The following is a 17816-nucleotide window of genomic DNA, read 5'->3' as shown; positions in this document are numbered from 1 at the left end:
ATACTGAGCATGCATGATGCGACAGTGGAGAGGAAAACCTCCAGCAGAACCAGAACCAGGCTCAGTGTGAACGCTCATCTGCCTCCACCCACTGGGGCTTAGAGAAGACAGAGCAGAGACACAGAAAGCACAGAAGCTCACATTGACCCAGGAGTACTTTCTATGTTAGATTGTAATAGCGGATGATCTGCCTCCCCTGATGATGTCACAGCTAACAGAACGCCAGACCAGGTGTACCTGCTATGAAGAAAGAAATGACAGAGAACAAAAAGTTAAAAGTTGAAATAACAACAAACAATGCAAATTAGTGAACAGTAGGAGAACTCAGCAGAGTGAGAAAAATAGAAAAAAAAGTCAGCGTTAACAACTTAGCATCAGTTCTGCTCTCCATCATTGTCCTTTCTGCTGAAAGTCGGCCTGTTCTTGATCTTTTTCTTGGACAGAAGTGGATTTATTCCCATGTCTTGTCTCACTGTGTGTGCAGATCCAGACCCATACTTACACTCGCTGCCAGTGGCAAGCTATGCACTGGCGGCAGCATTCAACTGCATCTTAATGGAAATGATTAGATTTTCTGAAGTTACCTGGCGAACTAAAAAAAACGACAACAAAAAACAAACAACAACTCAGTTTGACCTTTGCCCAGGAACATAACCATCATCTCAGAAGTGAGGGGCACACATATTTCTGCGGTCTGTTGAGTGATTTATCGTCCTTCTACTCCTCTCCTTGGTGGCTAAAGATCCACATAATCACTAACAGCCACAGTACAGCACCAGGGGACCGACTTTAGCTCTTTAAACTATATTCTTACAAAACCTAAACTTTGGTTGAGTTGACACAATGACCCTCGAACATCTACAGGGTAAGTAGCCAGATCATTAAGTGCCAAACTAAACGTCTCCTCCCTCACTCTGCTCCTCCTGTTGTGGCATTAAAGATTTCCTTTGAAAATGTGGGAAGCCGTAGTACTTAATTAAAGGGGATTGGGTTTATTCCTCACATTAACTAACTAAAAAGGCATATAACATGGGTAACAACAACATTAGTATCGTTAACTTGCTTAACATGATATATTGGACAGCATTACTCAACGTACACGGTTGTTTGAAAACAAAAAAAACTGCTATATACTTATAAAGCTGTTCACGCATAACAACATATTGTGAATCGCATCACTACATTTCAAACAGACCAATGTTAGAAAACCTACAAATATAAACAAATTGAGAAATATTGAACTACCCTTAAGTGTCATGAAGAAAAGGCGCTTCTTTAAACTGGAACAGAAAAGGATTTCTCTTTGTGTGAAATCCCTGCTGATGCTCGCCCGCCTCAGTGAATCCTCAGGTTATTGACGATACCCTCCGCTCATCTGGATCTCATTATCAAACTGTCTTCAAAGGAGACTAATTGAATGAGCGCAGAAGATTGGAGCGCCTGCCGTTAACGATGCGCCGTGGTCTCGGAAGGCGAGTCGAGCATCGACATCTGTCAAACGGCACGGGAAGATTCGACTCATTTATTTACCGCCATATAAGAATTATATGGACCTCCGTGTTTATTTGATCCTTTAAAGATAATTCAAACCAAAAGGTAAAAAGCTGTGCATTCAGCTCAGTTTTATATGAACTTCTGGCTGCCTTCAGGCTGACATCCTCGGTGTATTTCTTAAAGATTGATCCAATAATTAGAGGTTGCACAGTGATAGTTTAAGTGATGCTTGTTTATTTACTCCTGTTGGTCTGCATATGATTTTTATCTGTGTTGCTTTAATTAACTAGTTACTCAGACATAAGTAAGTTGGACTAGTTGGTGTCAGATAATACATTTTTAGTTATATTCAGATGACAGCTAACTCTATTTGTCTTAAGCCAGAATAAACTCCAGAAGCTTCAGGCATGTATCGGAGCGTAAAATTCAGGGTTACCTAATGGTTTCAGCTTTTTAATCCAAGCAAGACTTAGGTTATTGATTTAGTTCAGGGATTCACGGAGTAACTTTTGGCCAAGACACATTTTACCAAAACAATGTTAAAGAGAACGTTGGGGCTAATGTAAAGCCGTTTCAGCTGTGTGACCAGTTGGAGCTATAAAATTTTTTATTAGTTTAGATTTTGTTGGAAAATTACAGGCTCTTTATGAGAAATACAGATTTACATTTCACTTTACACTGCAATAACAAAACTAAAAATAAGTAAAAAAATGTTTTGAAATGAGTGTATTTGTCCTTCATTTAAGCAGGTAAATAAGATTATCTGCCAATGGAATGAGTAATTTGACCCCTAAGATAATTAGATATACTGCACTTGAAATAAGACAATGGAGATGAATTGTTCCTGTTTTAAGTGCAAAAATCTTATTCCATTGGCAGATCATTTTATTTACCTGCTCAAATCAAGGATAAATATAGTAATTTCAAGAAAATCTTACTCACTTTTAGTTCCCTTTTTGCAGTGTAAGCTGTGAAATGTGCAATCTAATTCAAAATTGCACGTATCATCTAATAAGATAATCATCTTTCTCCAATGTGAACGAAACAAACAAACTGAACTTCTTGAGAAGTTTTGGTTCTTCAGTGTTTGCAGCCAGATGCTGCCGATCTTCTATTACTCTGGTTTGGAGGGTGAGATTTCTTCCACCATCATCCGTTGCAGATTCAGAGCCTGCGACCTGAAAAACTTGCGCTGATAATCCTCTAGGATTTTTTTTAAACCGTGGTGGTTTAAACCGTGGTGGTTTGCATAATTTGCATATTTGTTCATACATTTGGGACTCAGGCTGTAGGAGCGCTTACACCAAGACATAGTTATTAGAAATTCCGATTAACTGTCTTAGGAAAAACAAAATACTTTTTTATATGAATTTTGATACATTGCCTGAATCCACACTGCATAAAACAAACCAAAAAAGACAGATATCAGAGGCAGACAAAGTGAACGAGGTGAATAAGTGATTAAAGCTGTGTGTGAATCAAATTCAGGGAATTATTTTAGTACAACAGTTTCAAAGACAAAAAGACTACCAGTACTTTAAAAACTATATTTATGTGACGAGGCAGCAGCAGCTGTTGTGTGCCTGTGAGACAGCGCTGAGGGAAGGAGGAACCCTCCTAGTAGCTCTCGCTGCTGCCTCCATACAGTGACTCTAGATTTAAACTTAGACTTAGACTCTAGAACAACTGGTGCTTTCGGTAAAGTCGGCTTTAAAATTTAAAGAAAATTGCTAGAGAGGTCTGAATAGCAGCTAAATGTAGCAACAAAGACGGTAAATGGGTAACACTGGACTATCCCCTCCAGTTGTCCTTCCCTCCTGAGCTGTGCTTCGCAGCGAGACCGTAAAGTGCAGGCGGTGTTGCTTTTTCAAAATAAAGTACATTTTAACGTTTAATTGATATTTTATTAATTTCAAACTCAAATTATTGTTAGTATAAGTGCACAAATATAGGCTATACACAAGATAGGGTGTATATATATATCCCAAATATATAAAAACATTTTATTCTGATGCTGAGGAGGCTTTTATTTTGTCATGGCGGTGCACCATGATGAATTACATGTGGCGGAAACCCTGGACAATCCTGACCATCCTCCTCATCGAGCTGCTATACAGCAACAGCGTGTCTTCAGTCAGAGCCGCGTCATTACAGACCGCTAACGGAGATCCTTCCTGCCCACAGCCATAAACATCTAGAGCAACACCTGAAGCAACATGTATAATATAAGCTACAATATTTCTTTTTTTTTTTGGGATGAATAAAGCCTTTCAATTGGAATTGAGATAGAAAAGTCCGATGGACCAGTCTCAGTAGGGCTGGCCGTTATGGGGCAAAAATTATATCTCAATATTTTTTAGGCTGAATGCCGATATACGATATTTATCACGATACGTAAAGTAATTATAAAAAGGCATCTCTGAATTAAAGCTGTATCCCAAATGTGTCTCAGGCCCATTTTTAACAAACAGCTTTAGAGAAATATAGGAAACAGAAAAACACAAACGCAAAAATAACCTTTTGGAACACATTAAAGTCTAACTATATGCAGCATAGACCATCTTGACATAAACAACATAGTCTCATCTTATATCTCTTTTAAAAATCACGATATATTGCCCAGCCCTAGATCTTAGTATTCCTAATAACCAGACGAGATGTCTGTGCAGCCAGGGCAAACTCATACTTATGGGTCCCATTAGTCTGAAATCAACACTATGTTCACACTGGCTTTGTTTTTCTGAATCAAGCCTGGACATCTTTGTTATTTCTGAGACCTGTTTAGTAGGGTGTCAGATGTGACTAAATTCCGTTTTTTTTTTTTTTTTTTTTGAACATATTTCACAAATAATGGCTCCCCACCAGCCCTACGCTGTCTTTGCATGCCATCCACATGCGTCTGAAACCGACGGTGCGGTCAAAGTAGCGGGGAAGGACGGGCGGGCAGCACTTCATTAAAGTGCAGCATTACTCCGCTCTCTCTCTGCCGCGCGTACACAGAATGCGCAGACCACTTCATTTAGTCTGAGATAGAAAGGACAGGCCCCGATGGATTCTCCCATTAATCTTTAATGAGCCCCCGGCCCTGGAAAAAAACACCCCCCCCCCCACACACACATCCAGGAAACAAACAATGACTCGGCTGGAAAACACTTTATCCGCTCGCTCCTGTGCCTACCTGCCTGTCTGCCTGCGAGCCATTAACCCTGAATTATTAATGCGGCTATCTATCCGCGTCGCCCTGACGCGGGAATGGCCGACGCTTTGATGGGATGGCGTGGTTGGAAAAAAGTGTTGCTCTGTCTCTCTCGAGTGTCTGCAGCTGGACCTTTTGAGCAAGAAGTTGGAGCGCTTGGAGTTTATTGTTCCATTTGTCATTCACACTACTCCAGTCGGCATGAATAGCTGCTAGAAACTCAGGAGTGGGATGTTGTCTGTAAACAAAAAAAAAAGAAGAAAAGAAAAAGGAGCTTAAAACTTGTAATTACACTGAATCAGCAGAGGCTTATGCTTCGTTCCCAGTCTGGCTTACTACACAGCATCCTCCACACTTTTTGGCATCCCTTGTAAAGAGAATTGTTTAATTGCAGTAGCATATTCTCAAACTGAAAAAAAAAATCAGATTTTAATTTAAACATATTTTTTCAGCAAAGAAAAGTAATCCCAATTTACCAGGGCCATAGCTATTGCAACGGTGACCATTTCTAATAAAATAAATGTAACTGGGGTATATCTTTTTAATCAATACTGCATGTAAAAATATATTCAATTCAATTATATTTATATAGTGCCAATTCATGATACATGTCATCTCAAGGTACTTTACAAAGTCAAATTTAATCAGATTATACAGATTGGGTCAGGTCATACAGATTGGTCAAAAAAGTTTTCTATATAGGGAACCCAGTTGATTGCATCAAGTCTCTCCAAGCAGCATTCGCTCCTCCTGAAAGATGCATGAAGCGACAGTGGAGAGGAAAACCTCCAGCAGAACCAGAACCAGGCTCAGTGTGAACGCTCATCTGCCTCGACCCACTGGGGGTTAGAGAAGACGTATAAAAGACATATAAAAACAATTATTTAGGTTACTGATGTACTTATGATTACCTGTAACTGTATTAAAATGAGATCATACTGAACCTGATCCCATCTACCAAGAAGTAATATGGTCACTGGATGAAAAAAGAAAATTGTGGATGTTTTAGTTCTTTGGATTTTTGCAGGATATTTTGAAAGTCAAAATAACTTGACTTTGCACACATGGAGCAAAGCTGTGCCTCCCTACTGAAGCTGCTACCCCCGCGACCCGACCACCGGATAAGCGGAAGAAGACGGACGGACGGACGGACGAAAATAACATTTCAAGAAAAAAGTCCAGGAATTCTCCCTCAAAGAAAAGACTGAATGCTCAAACTGAATGCTTAAACTGCTGCGTTATTCACACCATTAATAATTGTTTATTATAAACTATAATGTTTCAACTTATCTTACACGAGCTGGAGCTGTCGATGTTTATGCCAGTGTTGTTTCGACTTCATTGTCGATATACCTTTTCTACTATTTTCTTATTACTTCAACGTTTTGGTCATAATTTCAACTTCAGCCTTAAGAGAGGTCAGCAACAACAGCAAAAATTACTTCCTCAATTGTTTAGAATAGAAATCCAACTTGTCCCAAGAAAGCAAACAAAACATGAAATAATTTTCATTTTAAGGGTTTTCCTGGATATTTTGCTTCCACGTTAAATTGTATCTCTTTTAAAAACTCCTACAAACAGATATTGCAGTAGCATAACAATGCACTAAGATTTCTTTTTTTTTTTTTAGCTAAATGCAACCTTTAAGTGCATCATTATTGGAGAAAATGATACCGCATTAGGAAAAAATCCCAGTGCCACCGTTATTGCTGCATTTAGAGTAAATGTAGCTGCAGCCTTTTTACTTATTTTACTTCTTTGAGTTTATCAGTGTCTAGAAACTGTGTTGTTATTTTTCTTGGGTATAAAATGATATGAAAACCCACAACTTTATTAGGTTAAATTAATTTCATCCTAATTCAACTGAAATTTAGTTAATTTAAATTTTCTACTCATGCCAGTTCAATTGTAATTTTAATTCAGTTTAGTTGACTTAAATTTTAATATATTTTAATTGTAGTTTCACAGAGGTTCTGCAAGATGGAAAAACGTGTATACAGCACAGTTAAATTATTATTTTTTAAAGCTCTGGCTATTGATTTTTTAAGTATTTGGCACTAATAATATAAAAGTGTTTTCATTATTTTAATCAGAGATTTTTAAGGCTTTTTCCATCTAATAATTCTTTAAGTTGAGAGTAGCAGTGCCAATGATTCAGTTATTTGGTCAAGGGTGTCAAATGTTCTTTTTTAGATCTAGATTTAAATAAAAATCTTGGTATCTGCCAGAACATTGAAAATGGTTCATCATTGGGTGTTTCTGCAAGATATTGATCTGGAACAAATGGCCAAATCAATGCAAGAATCGTTTACGGACAAAAAACAACCTTTTAACATGGTCGTCTCGTTTCCTGGAGCTAAATCCTGTAGAAAAACTAAGATGAACTGAAGAAAAGGGAGAATAATGGCTATACCAGGATGCCGGATGATCTGGAGAGATTGATTAGTGAGGAATGGCCAAAGATCTCCCTCTACAAGCTCTAATCCCGTTAATTACTCTAAGTGCTGTCCTATTGGCAGTTAAATAGAAAAAAAGTGGTTTAATCTTCGTGAGATTGTGATACTTCATTAAAACATTAATTTATTTTAAGGCGTTTTACACAATAGTGGTGGAGGTAGTTCTGTTTTTCCAATCAGTCCAAACTATTACATTTTGGATTACATTTTACACTAGAATAGAAAAATATCCTTTTATTGTCCCATATTTAGGTGCCAGTAAACTACCAGTTGGAAAATTTTAAGCAAATTAAGGACAACTTAATCCAATCAGCTTCTTTTGTTGTCTAGGTTGCCCAGTTTTTAGGAGACACTGAATAGGACAGGTCTTAGCAGTGGTTCTGCTTTTTTTTATAGGCTATATTACATCTAGCTGATCATGTTTATATGCATGTACGTTTTAATAAAAGGGGTAAGAAAAATGTTAAGTAATTTAAAATATCATGTTGCTTCATGCATGCTCAGTATGAGGGATTGCTGCAAAACCATCAGCAATGCAGACGACTGTCCACTGTGGCTCTACGCTCTTTCAGGAGGAGTGAATGCTGCTTGGAGAGACTTGATGCAACCTGCTGGGTTTCCTTAGAGAGGAAACTTTCTGACCAATCTGGAGGATTTAATTGAATTTGATTGTGTAAAGTGCCTTGAGATGACATGTATCATGAATTGGCGCTATATAAACAAAACTGAATTGATCTTAAAACGTTTAAAGCCGAAGTAAAGTCTGAATTTCAAAACCGTGCATTAACTTTTAGATTTCATCACATCACCAACAGGAGATTATTAAAACGTTTCCTCAGTCTTAATGCACCAGTCAAAACTCCTTCACCCTGTTTGACACACGTGCCCGCATTCGTCCACCGCCATGCTGCGGCGTGGCCTCCAGGCAACCAGAATGTCATGGCAACCGTGTAGCAGCCTCCGTAACGGCGGGCTCATTTTCATACTGATGAGGCCGGTTGCCGAGGAGGTCTGAGCCGTCGCCGCTGCTCGCTCGTATCTCCTCTCCGGTGTCGCCGTGAAATTTTAATGACCCTTTTTTTTTCTCCTCTGCGTCTCATTTTTCTACTCTCACGGTGCCGTGTGTGTGTGGGTGTGTGTGTGTGTGGGTGTGTGCATGCCACCAGTCTCCACTCCACTGTTGAAACACAAACACACAGTGGGAAGAGTGAGGCGAACAAAGGCGATGAGAGTTGGAAGACACTAGGCTTGTTTGAAGGGCATGTATTTTTATACCTTAGGAAGACCTCCTCCGGTCTGCTCCGCTTGGCTTCTGCAGGTTCGCCAATCGGCCTGATTTCTGGCTTCGTGGCATTCGGGTTTAGGGATTTTAACACATTCAACGGGGTAACTAGAGGCAAAGAAACAGCAGTATGGATATCTTGATATGGGTGCCGGGTCTGAATTGAGGATTTTATATGTCCTGGGAATAAGGCGCTACTAACTAAGCAAACACAAGGGGGCATTAATTCACCAAGTTGTTTTCCAAGATGAGGGTCAACCTGTTTCCACCTGTTTCCACCAGATCAGAGTGAGTTTCCGCTTCATCGGAAAGTCTCTGACTTATTAGCCAGTGAAGGTAGGATGGGGGAAAACTTTGATTTTCATCTATTTAGATAGGATTGCCTTCCAGGAGCAGCACAGAGTAGAGCTGCCGCTCCCTGGTGTTGAGGAGGGTTTCAAGGACACTTCCTGGATTCTTCCCTTTCAGAGTTGGCATCCTGGTACATTCTGCCGCTCTCTTTGGAAGACGATGGAAGGACGAATAATTGCATGGGTGGATGTAAAACAGCTGGATGATACGTGGACAATGAATGGATGGAAATTAAATGGGTTGATGGATGAGAAATGGATTTATAGATTGATAAGGAGATAGATCATATGTTTTTTTTGTTGTTTTTTTTACTGCGTATCTGTTTTGCTGCGTTTCTCTTAGATGAAGCTTCCAAAGAACTGCTGTGTGCCACTAACTTTGTACTTTTCCAATAACATAGAAAGTGCAGCTGGACTGAATCGACTATATATTTTTTTTGCTTTGAGACGACATTTAAAGTGGCGTGATAATAGCGTATTTTTCTCTCTATCTGTCTCTGTCTGGAGGACAGAGTAGTAGGACTACACTGTTTCTAACATAAGACCAAAATAAACTTTTATATTGAATTAACTTACTTGGTTTATTGTTAAGACATTACAAGCAGGCAGTCTGGTAGACAGCTCAGGGGTCCTATCAGGTAGTGACACAGTGTACCGTAATGCTCCTAATATCCATTGAGTGGAGCGGCTTCAATGCTAACCAAAGTCATACTAACACATTTTAACTGATTGTTGAGAGCATTGTACTACATAAAATCAGTCAGTAAGTACAACTTTAATCATATATAAGACACACCATCAACTTCTGAGAAGATTTAAGGATTTTAAGTGCGCCTTATAGTCAGAAAAATACGACAAATAACCTGAACTGAACTCAACTACATCCTGTTTCATAGACTGTCTCTGTAATTTTCATGTTAATGGTTACAAAGTAAAAAAACACAGTTCACCCTGCCTGAACATGTCTCTGATCAACACGTGGTTATATCGCTTAATGTAAAATCAGTTTTAAAGCTGGAGCATGCAGTCGTGCAAAGTGGATTCCAGAAAATCCCCTTTTAATTAAGTTTATTGCAGTTATTCTAATTGGTTGTCAAACATGTTGTCTGCAGAAAAAACAAACTGTGCAGCAGATTATACACATATAAGCTAATTTGCAGCGTGAAGCTGCCGAGGACAGCTGTGTGTTGCCAGAAGTTATAAAACTGAATCTGCTGGAAACGGCACAGATTCATGACACCTCATCAGCTCGACTCGTTGTAGTTGTTACTCTTTTTCATTAGTTTTAATGTCCTTTTCTCCTTTTCAACCTTCTCTTCCTCGTGCTTTGTGTTCCAGGAGGAGGAGACCAGGGAGGATGAAAACGGGCGAATCGAGCCGGTTGGCCGAGCCGACTCCTGCATGGAGCACCCTCCGGTCACGTCTCTAGAGTAAGTCGGTCTGGTCGGGTTTATTAATCGGCCGTCGTGTTTGGACATTTTCTCTTGTTTGCTATTGAAAGGGATAAGCTTGAGTCGCCAGGCCGGCCAGACTGACTGTACACACTGCTTATCAGTCTGGTAAGGAGCTGTTAGAGCCCACTTTCAAAGGCGGGACTAACATGAACCATTTTTGTCGCCTTTTGTCGAATAAAAAATATAAATGCAAGATAAATCACATGTACTTTCTTATTCTGTCAAGGCACCAAGCAGCAAAAATCTCTGTATGTATCTTGACTGTTATGGTTACAGAAAAGCACTGCTGCATTATGGGTAATTCTGACGCTGAGAGTGATACAGCGTACATTTTTTGTTGAATTCAAATGCAGACTTTTACACCGCTAATCTGTACAACTTTTATGTGACACAGTTGCATACATTTTGCACACACACACACACACATACACACACACACACACACACACACAGATATATAGATATATATATATATATATATATATATATATATATATATATATATATGAGAGAGAGATAGTCTTAAGCGTGGCTTTAAAAAGCTCCTCAGAGCAAGCCTGCTAAATGTCTAAAGGCAGATTGTTCCACAGAGATGGAGCAGGAAAGGAAAAAGCACGCTCCCCTACAATTCTTCTTTTAGCCTTAAGGACTTTTAAAAGACCAAAGAGCACAGGGTGGAGTGTACAGGTGTAAAAGGTTGAATAAAGGTCAATAAAAGGCTATAAGGTTAATGATTAATAAACAAATTAGCAGCAGGGATTCTGTCCAGAATAGAGACACAGCTTGATTAATAAAACAAAAACAAAAACAAGAAACAAAGTAACCCAGCCAGATACACTTTGTATAGAAAGAGAAAACAGAGTGAACAGTGTAACGGCCTAGCAGTGATGTTTATTGTTTTTTGTTTCTGAAAGATGCACAATTATAATTTATTAGCAGTTTGTTTCTAGCATCTCCTGTGCAGGATAAATAAGTTAAACTCTTTTTCTATTCGACGCCAAATCATCTGTGAAAAGCTACATGCAGCAGGTTATGTGTCACAGTCCAGGTTTGTTTGTGCAAAATCTCATTTTAAAGCCTGCGCCCCGATTTACATAATTATCTTTTGTGGGAGCAGAATGATCCTCATCTCGCCGTCAGAGCTCTCCCACGCGCTAACCTGCTCTGCTCCTGTTATTAACAACTGTGCTTTGTTTTGTTATTTTTTTTTTTTTTTTTGCTCCGTTGCATGCCTCCAGCTTAATATGCAGGTATGGTGTTATTATTCCCGCGATTTCACCCAGAGTCTGGCTTTCTCCCGCCTTCTTAGCTGTCAACAAGGGGGCCTTTTTCTCCCCGAGCTAATCACAGCCATCACATCTGAGCTGCGAGTGGATCAGATGTGGCGGCTTTTAAAATATGCCAGAGTGTGCATGTTTCTCAGCCAGGAAAACAGCTGAGAGGAGGGGGGGGGGGACAGCAAGAACAACTGCAGGTTTTCTTCCTTTCTGTTTCCATTTAAAGGGCCAGAGCATGGCACCGACCTTTTCATCCTCGTCTTCTAGACAGAGGAGTATACGGCATCTTTTTTTGCTCTTTTTCTCTTCTACTTGCAGCGTGTGGCTTCCAAAAAAAAGAAAAAAAAACTCCTCTACGTGTTTGTGTGTGGCTTTGTGGTGCTTTCTTATCTGCTGCTGTTGACAGAATTGGACTGAAGGACACTAGATGTGCTGATAAAAGCAGCCATTAGGCTTTTGAGGAGATGATGCATTAATACGTCTTTTGTAGGCTGTTAATGGCACAGACGGTCAGAGCAAAGGCCCAAATTTCAGCTACACGGACCAAAAAGCAAGCTGACGAGTTGGCCCCGCGTCTTGTCGGGAAGTTTTTAACCTTTCTTTCAGCGGAGGAAGCTACATTTATCCTCGGGGAACTCATTTTCGCTCCCCAGGATCAATTCAACAAGGTTTGCTTTTAAAAGTCTGTTTGTTTATGTAGGGGTTTTGTTCTTTGATTGAACATATTTCCTGCTCTGATCTGTGCAAACCATCGACGGTCACCATCTCTATCCTACCTGAGGCAAAGTGACAAGTTGAGGAAAGGCTATGTGTGAATATCTAGACGGTGCAAAAGTTTTAAACCACCCCCATTATTTCGAAGATGGAAGATCTTTTAAGATAAGATAAGATAGTCTTTATTGATCTCACAATGGAGAAATTCACTCGTCACATCGGCTCATACAAGAAGGTGCAGAGTAGGGAAGGTGCATTCAGTTATATACAGTGAATCTTCATATATACAATGGATCAAAAAGAATACCAAAAAATACAAAAAAAAAGAAATAGAAATGGGCATATGATGTCTTATTTACATTCATAGTGGTCTATATATATATATAAACATATATATATATATCCTTATTTATATATATATATACATATATCTATACGCCTACATATATACGTACCTACACGTATATATGTGCATATACATTGTATACATTTGTACATACATACATACATGTGGGCTGACTTATGTTCAGGTGTTGATAGCAGCAGAAGTCACTACATCAGGATTATTGCACGGGTTGTAGGACAGTGTATTAAATAGATTATTGCACATTAGTCATTGCACATTACTTATTACAGTTATGGTCACAGTTACAGTGCAGCATTGTAAAATCTAATAGCAGCAGGAATGAATGACCTGCGGTAGCGCTCCTTTTTACAGACAGGATGTCTAAGTCTGGCACTAAAGGAGCTGCTCAGCTCCTCTACAGTCTGGTGCAGGAGGTGGAAGGTGTTGTCCATGATGGATGTGAACTTGGACAACACCCTCCTCTCAGCCACTTCCTCCACAGAGTCCAGGGTGCAGCCCAGGACAGAAGTGGCCTTCCTCACCAGCTTATTCAACTTTTTAAAGTTTCTGTTTAGTCGTTTTCTCGTTCTTCACTCATTTTCGCTTTAGCGTGAGCGTCAAGTATTTCGTGGTGTGTGCTTAAGGAAATTGCAAATGCCTGAGAAGGCATCTTACTTGCAAAGAAAATACCGTGAGGAAGCGCGGAGAAATTCTAAGGCCACATTAAAAGGAAGAGGTAAAATATAAAGAAAGAGGAAACATGGGAGTTGCACATCGTTTTAAATCGACTAAGCTGTAGCACTTTCCTTCAGATATACAGTAGATCAGGGATCACCAATGTGTTTGAAACTGAGAGCTACTTCATTTGTGCTGTCATGCGAATGGCTACCTTTGCTGATCTTTGAACTAGGAGTCAGAGTTCACCTTAACTTTACGTAATATAAAAACATTTTTCATGCTTTGGTATAGATATTGTTGTTTTTATAATCCATATAAATGCAAATGTGAATAAATGAGAAGAGTAAGGGAATAAAATAAAGTTTTAGATGCAGCTCTCTGGTGGATTTAGCTTTTTTTCTTTAGAACAGGCTCGTGGGCCCCACATGTGGCCCTCGGGGGCCACTTGGTGCCCGCGGGCCGCATGTTTGAGAACTAACATGTGCATCTACTGCAGGGGTCACAGTCTTAAAGGTTGAGAACTTTTCAATACCTCCGGGCTCCTCGTTATCCATCACATCATTTATTTGAGTTTGTCTTTTTGTTTTGTGTTTCTGATATTTCCTGTTTTCTGTTTGCATTTAATTACCGTGTGCTCCATGATAATTCAGCCCTGCGCCATTTTCTACCGGCATGTTGACCTTTTAGAGTCACACAGCCCCACTGCCTTACAGGAGGCTATTAGCAGACTGTAGATTATTACTTTAAATCTTCAGTTCTTTAAACGCACCGGTTAATCCAGCAATGACTAGCTAACGATAAACGGAAAGTCTTGATCTCACTGAGTTGCTGTGGGGTGACCTGAAAGGTGCACATGCAAGGAAAGCCCATCTAGCGGCATAAAGTGAGGAGTGGTGCAGACGTTGCTCAGGTTGGAGACGGTAGATAGCTGGTGGAAGGATGCTAGCGTCCTAACCTTTACCTCAGAAAACACACATTTTAATGTATTTAGTTTACTGAATAGAAGAAAAAGGTTCATTAGTGGTGTTTTGTTGTATATAGATAATTTTCTTTTCATCATTGGATAAAATGCTTTTACCTGTCGTTATACATACAAAATATAATACAACGGAATTTCGTAGCTCAGATGAAGGGTTAGCCTGAGCGCGCCGCCGCTAATGGCTGACCTGACCAGCATGTCTTTAGTGGTAGGGGAACCCGGAGCGCCCGGAGGAAAACTACGCAGACAGGGGGAGAACATGCAAACGCCACACAGAAAGGCCCCTGACGAGCCCAGGACTCGAACCGGAGACCTCGGCACCTTCATGCTGCAAATTAGGGACCAGGATCTTGCTCTGAGACATGAGCGCTAACCACTCCCCCACCATCCCGCCCATCAATATATGAAAATTTTTTTTTTTAATTAATTAATTTATTTTCCTTTTTATATATTTTTTTAAAATTAAATTAATATCCAATCAGGTTTCCTAATTTTATGGAATTAAAAGTAAATCCATGAGAGTAAAAGAGGTTACAAAATAGACGTAGATTAGGATAAAAAGAGAGAAAAGGTGTGAAACAAATCAGCAAAGGGTTGAATTTCCATGGAGCCTCTTTTTTTTTTTTTTTTGTCACATTGCTTTTTATTATTATTATTTTTTTGCACTGCCTTATTTCTTCTTTTTGTTTTTACCCACCTGGTGTCCCCTCTCCACCCCCCCACCCTTGTCTTTCTGTCATCCACCGTCTCCCAGAGACATTGTCAAACTGGTGGAGGTGTCAAACGACGGCGGACCCCTGGGGATCCACGTGGTGCCTTTCAGCGGCAGGGACCGCAGGTAAAAACAACCGGAGCCAGACGGGGGGGCCCTCAGCGTCTCAACACTTGAGACTTTAGGCCTCTAAATGATCAAACTCTGCGTTAAAAATACCTGCACTGCAAAAATGGACTTAAAAATAAGTTAAATGTAAAATGTAAAGTAAAATTTGTGTTTTTGTCTTTGATTTGAGCAGGTAAATTGTATTATCTGCCAGTGGAATGAGTATTTTTTACCCATAAAATAAGATAATTAGATTTCCTGCATTTGAAATAAGATGATGGATATGCGTTGTTCCCATTTTAAGTACAAAGATCTTATTCCATTGGCAGATCATCTTATTTACCTGCTCAAAGCAAGGAATGATACACTAACTTAAAGAAAATTTTACTTATTTTTAGTTCTGTTTTCGCAGTGTGCATATACAGTATATAAAAAATCTAAAGCGGTCTCATAGTTTTTTAAACCAGTTTGTTTCCAATTTAGCCACATTAAAGCCCCTCAGTGCCAGATTATGATTGGCCAGAACACAAAAGTGCTTTCTGCTCTGGATCACATCAGACCCTACACCGAAAACGCACATATACACTGCAAAAATAGAACTAAAAATAAGAAAAATCTTCTTGAAATAAGAGTATTTTTCCTTGATTTGAGCATGTAAATAAGATTATTTGCCAATGGAATAAGATTTTTGTACTTAAAATAGGGACAATTCATCTCCATCATTTTATTTCAAGTGTTGTATATCTAATTATCTTATTTTAGGGGTAAAAATACTCATTCCATTGGCAAATAATCTTATTTACCTGCTCAAATCAAGGGCAAATACATTCATTTACTAGAAAATTCTACTTATTTTTAGTTCTCTTTTTGCAGTGTAGCCGTGCATACCGGACATTTCTCTTCCGCACCTGAATCCATCCATATGCAAACACACACACACACAGATACGCAGCGTTGGCACCGGAAAGTTTACGACTGTCAGCCGTATGTCGGACGTCATATTCCTTCATGGCTGCCGTCACAAAACCAAGTTGCGCAGCTCCCCCTGGAAACGCACACATGGAGCAAAGCTGTGGGAGAATTTAAAGGAATGTAACATCTGGCTTGGATATGACCAGAGGACTGCTAGTCGTTAAGAGGTTAGGACCCAGGTCAGAATTTCAGGGTTCCTGTGCAACGTGGAAAACTCAGGATAAGCGCCTGATTCTCTGTTCCAAATCAGTCGATACGCCAGTTCACACATGTTGGGTATTATTATTATTATTTGAAAGATGTAAAAAGCACATAAGCAACTTTTAGGCTCCATGTTTCACAAACAAATACCTCCATAAACCACGAGAGTATGAGACTGCTCCATAAACTCACAATACACTGCGAAAATGTGACTAAAAATAAGTGAAAGTTTTCTTGAAATCATTGTATTTGTCCTTGATTAGAGCAGGTAGATAAGACTATTTGCCAATGGAATAAGATTTTTGCACTTAAAATAGGAACAATTCATCTCCATTGTCTTATTTCAAGTGCAGGATGTCTAATTATGTTATTTTAGAGATGAATTGTTCCTGTTTTAAGTGCAAAAATCTCATTCTACTGGCAAATAGTCTTATCTACCTGCTCAAATCAAGGAAAAATACACAAATTTCAAGAAATTTTTACTTATTTTTAGTTCCCTTTTTGCAGTGTAAACCCCCGCAGACTCCCACCTCTCTCCAGAATCAAGAAGATTTCTTTGACTTAAAAAATGAATAATTCATCTAATTATCTTATTTCAAGTGCATTATGTCTAATTATCTTATTTTATTGGTCAAAAATATTCATTCCATTGGCAGATAAAATTATTTCCCTGCTCAAATCAAGGACAAATACACTTAATTTCAAGAAGAATTTACGTACTTTTTGTTGCCTTTTTGCAGTGTATCCCCTTTTCCTCCGAGCTCAGGTTAATCAGCCTAAAAGCACATTCATAATGCACTTTTCTTTTATTGGGGGAAATGTCATTCTGAGCGTTGCAGTGAGATTAAGAAGCCCGGCTTTCATCGGAGAAATGGCGTCCCCTTCTCTTCTGCAGATCACATTGTGCTTTCTTTTTTTTCTTTTCTTTTTTCCTGATTCCATCAACAAAATTTTCTCTGAACTTTTTTAACTCCTGAACTTTGTTTCTATCTTTTTTTTTTGTTGTTGTTTGTATGTTTTTGCTCTCAGTGTAATCACATTCGGACTGCATCGAAAGCCTGAGGCAAACGCTTGAAGTCAACCTAATTTACCTGCAAGCTCACGCTACCTCAGGAAAAGTCTGCACACAGAAAAATAAACCAATAATAATGATAATTTTGGATTTTCACTGCCTCTTCTGGCTGATTTTCCTCCTCAGACGCTGCTCGGTAATCCTCAGTGTGTCCTTTCAGGTGGAGTTAGCCTCTGGGGGTGTCTGTTTGGGGAAGCATAAGCCATTTTTACGCCGTGGCCACCATGTCAGCTCAGCACGGCTTCCCTCAATTCGACTCACATCCGCGCTCGTTGGTGCTCAGGGGTTTTCTGGCACCCGGGACTCACATCGCTGAGTAACAGAGGAAATCTGCGAACACGTGCAAAACTGTCTGCAGAGCTGCTGTCCAGTTGTCGTCGCGGACTCTGTTGCATCCTCACCTGCTGGGATTTGACGGCCGTGTTTCCTTCGATAGCTTCATTTGTAGAGAGATGCATGAGAGCTTCAAAGAATTACATTTATAGCTCATTTTTACGTCCATCATAAAGTCCATCCTGGCCATGT

General features: G+C 39.5%; 1 protein-coding gene across 7 annotated transcripts in view; it reads left to right on the top strand.

The window, feature by feature from the left end:
• The window catches only part of LOC105930934 (partitioning defective 3 homolog), a 343689-nt gene that overhangs the window by 131820 nt on the left and 194053 nt on the right, over positions 1–17816 (top strand). For 6 of the 7 annotated variants that reach the window (XM_036138632.1, XM_036138633.1, XM_036138631.1 and 3 more), the window contains exons 6-7: positions 10117–10208; positions 14981–15064. In XM_036138632.1, the coding sequence (XP_035994525.1) occupies positions 10117–10208; positions 14981–15064 (176 nt within the window). The remainder of the gene's footprint in view (positions 1–10116; positions 10209–14980; positions 15065–17816) is intronic. The other variant, XM_012869384.3, reaches the window with a different exon arrangement.

Source organism: Fundulus heteroclitus, chromosome 6 (assembly GCF_011125445.2).
Source record: "Fundulus heteroclitus isolate FHET01 chromosome 6, MU-UCD_Fhet_4.1, whole genome shotgun sequence".
NCBI lineage: Eukaryota > Metazoa > Chordata > Actinopteri > Cyprinodontiformes > Fundulidae > Fundulus > Fundulus heteroclitus.
This window is presented reverse-complemented; position numbering and strand designations above follow the sequence as displayed.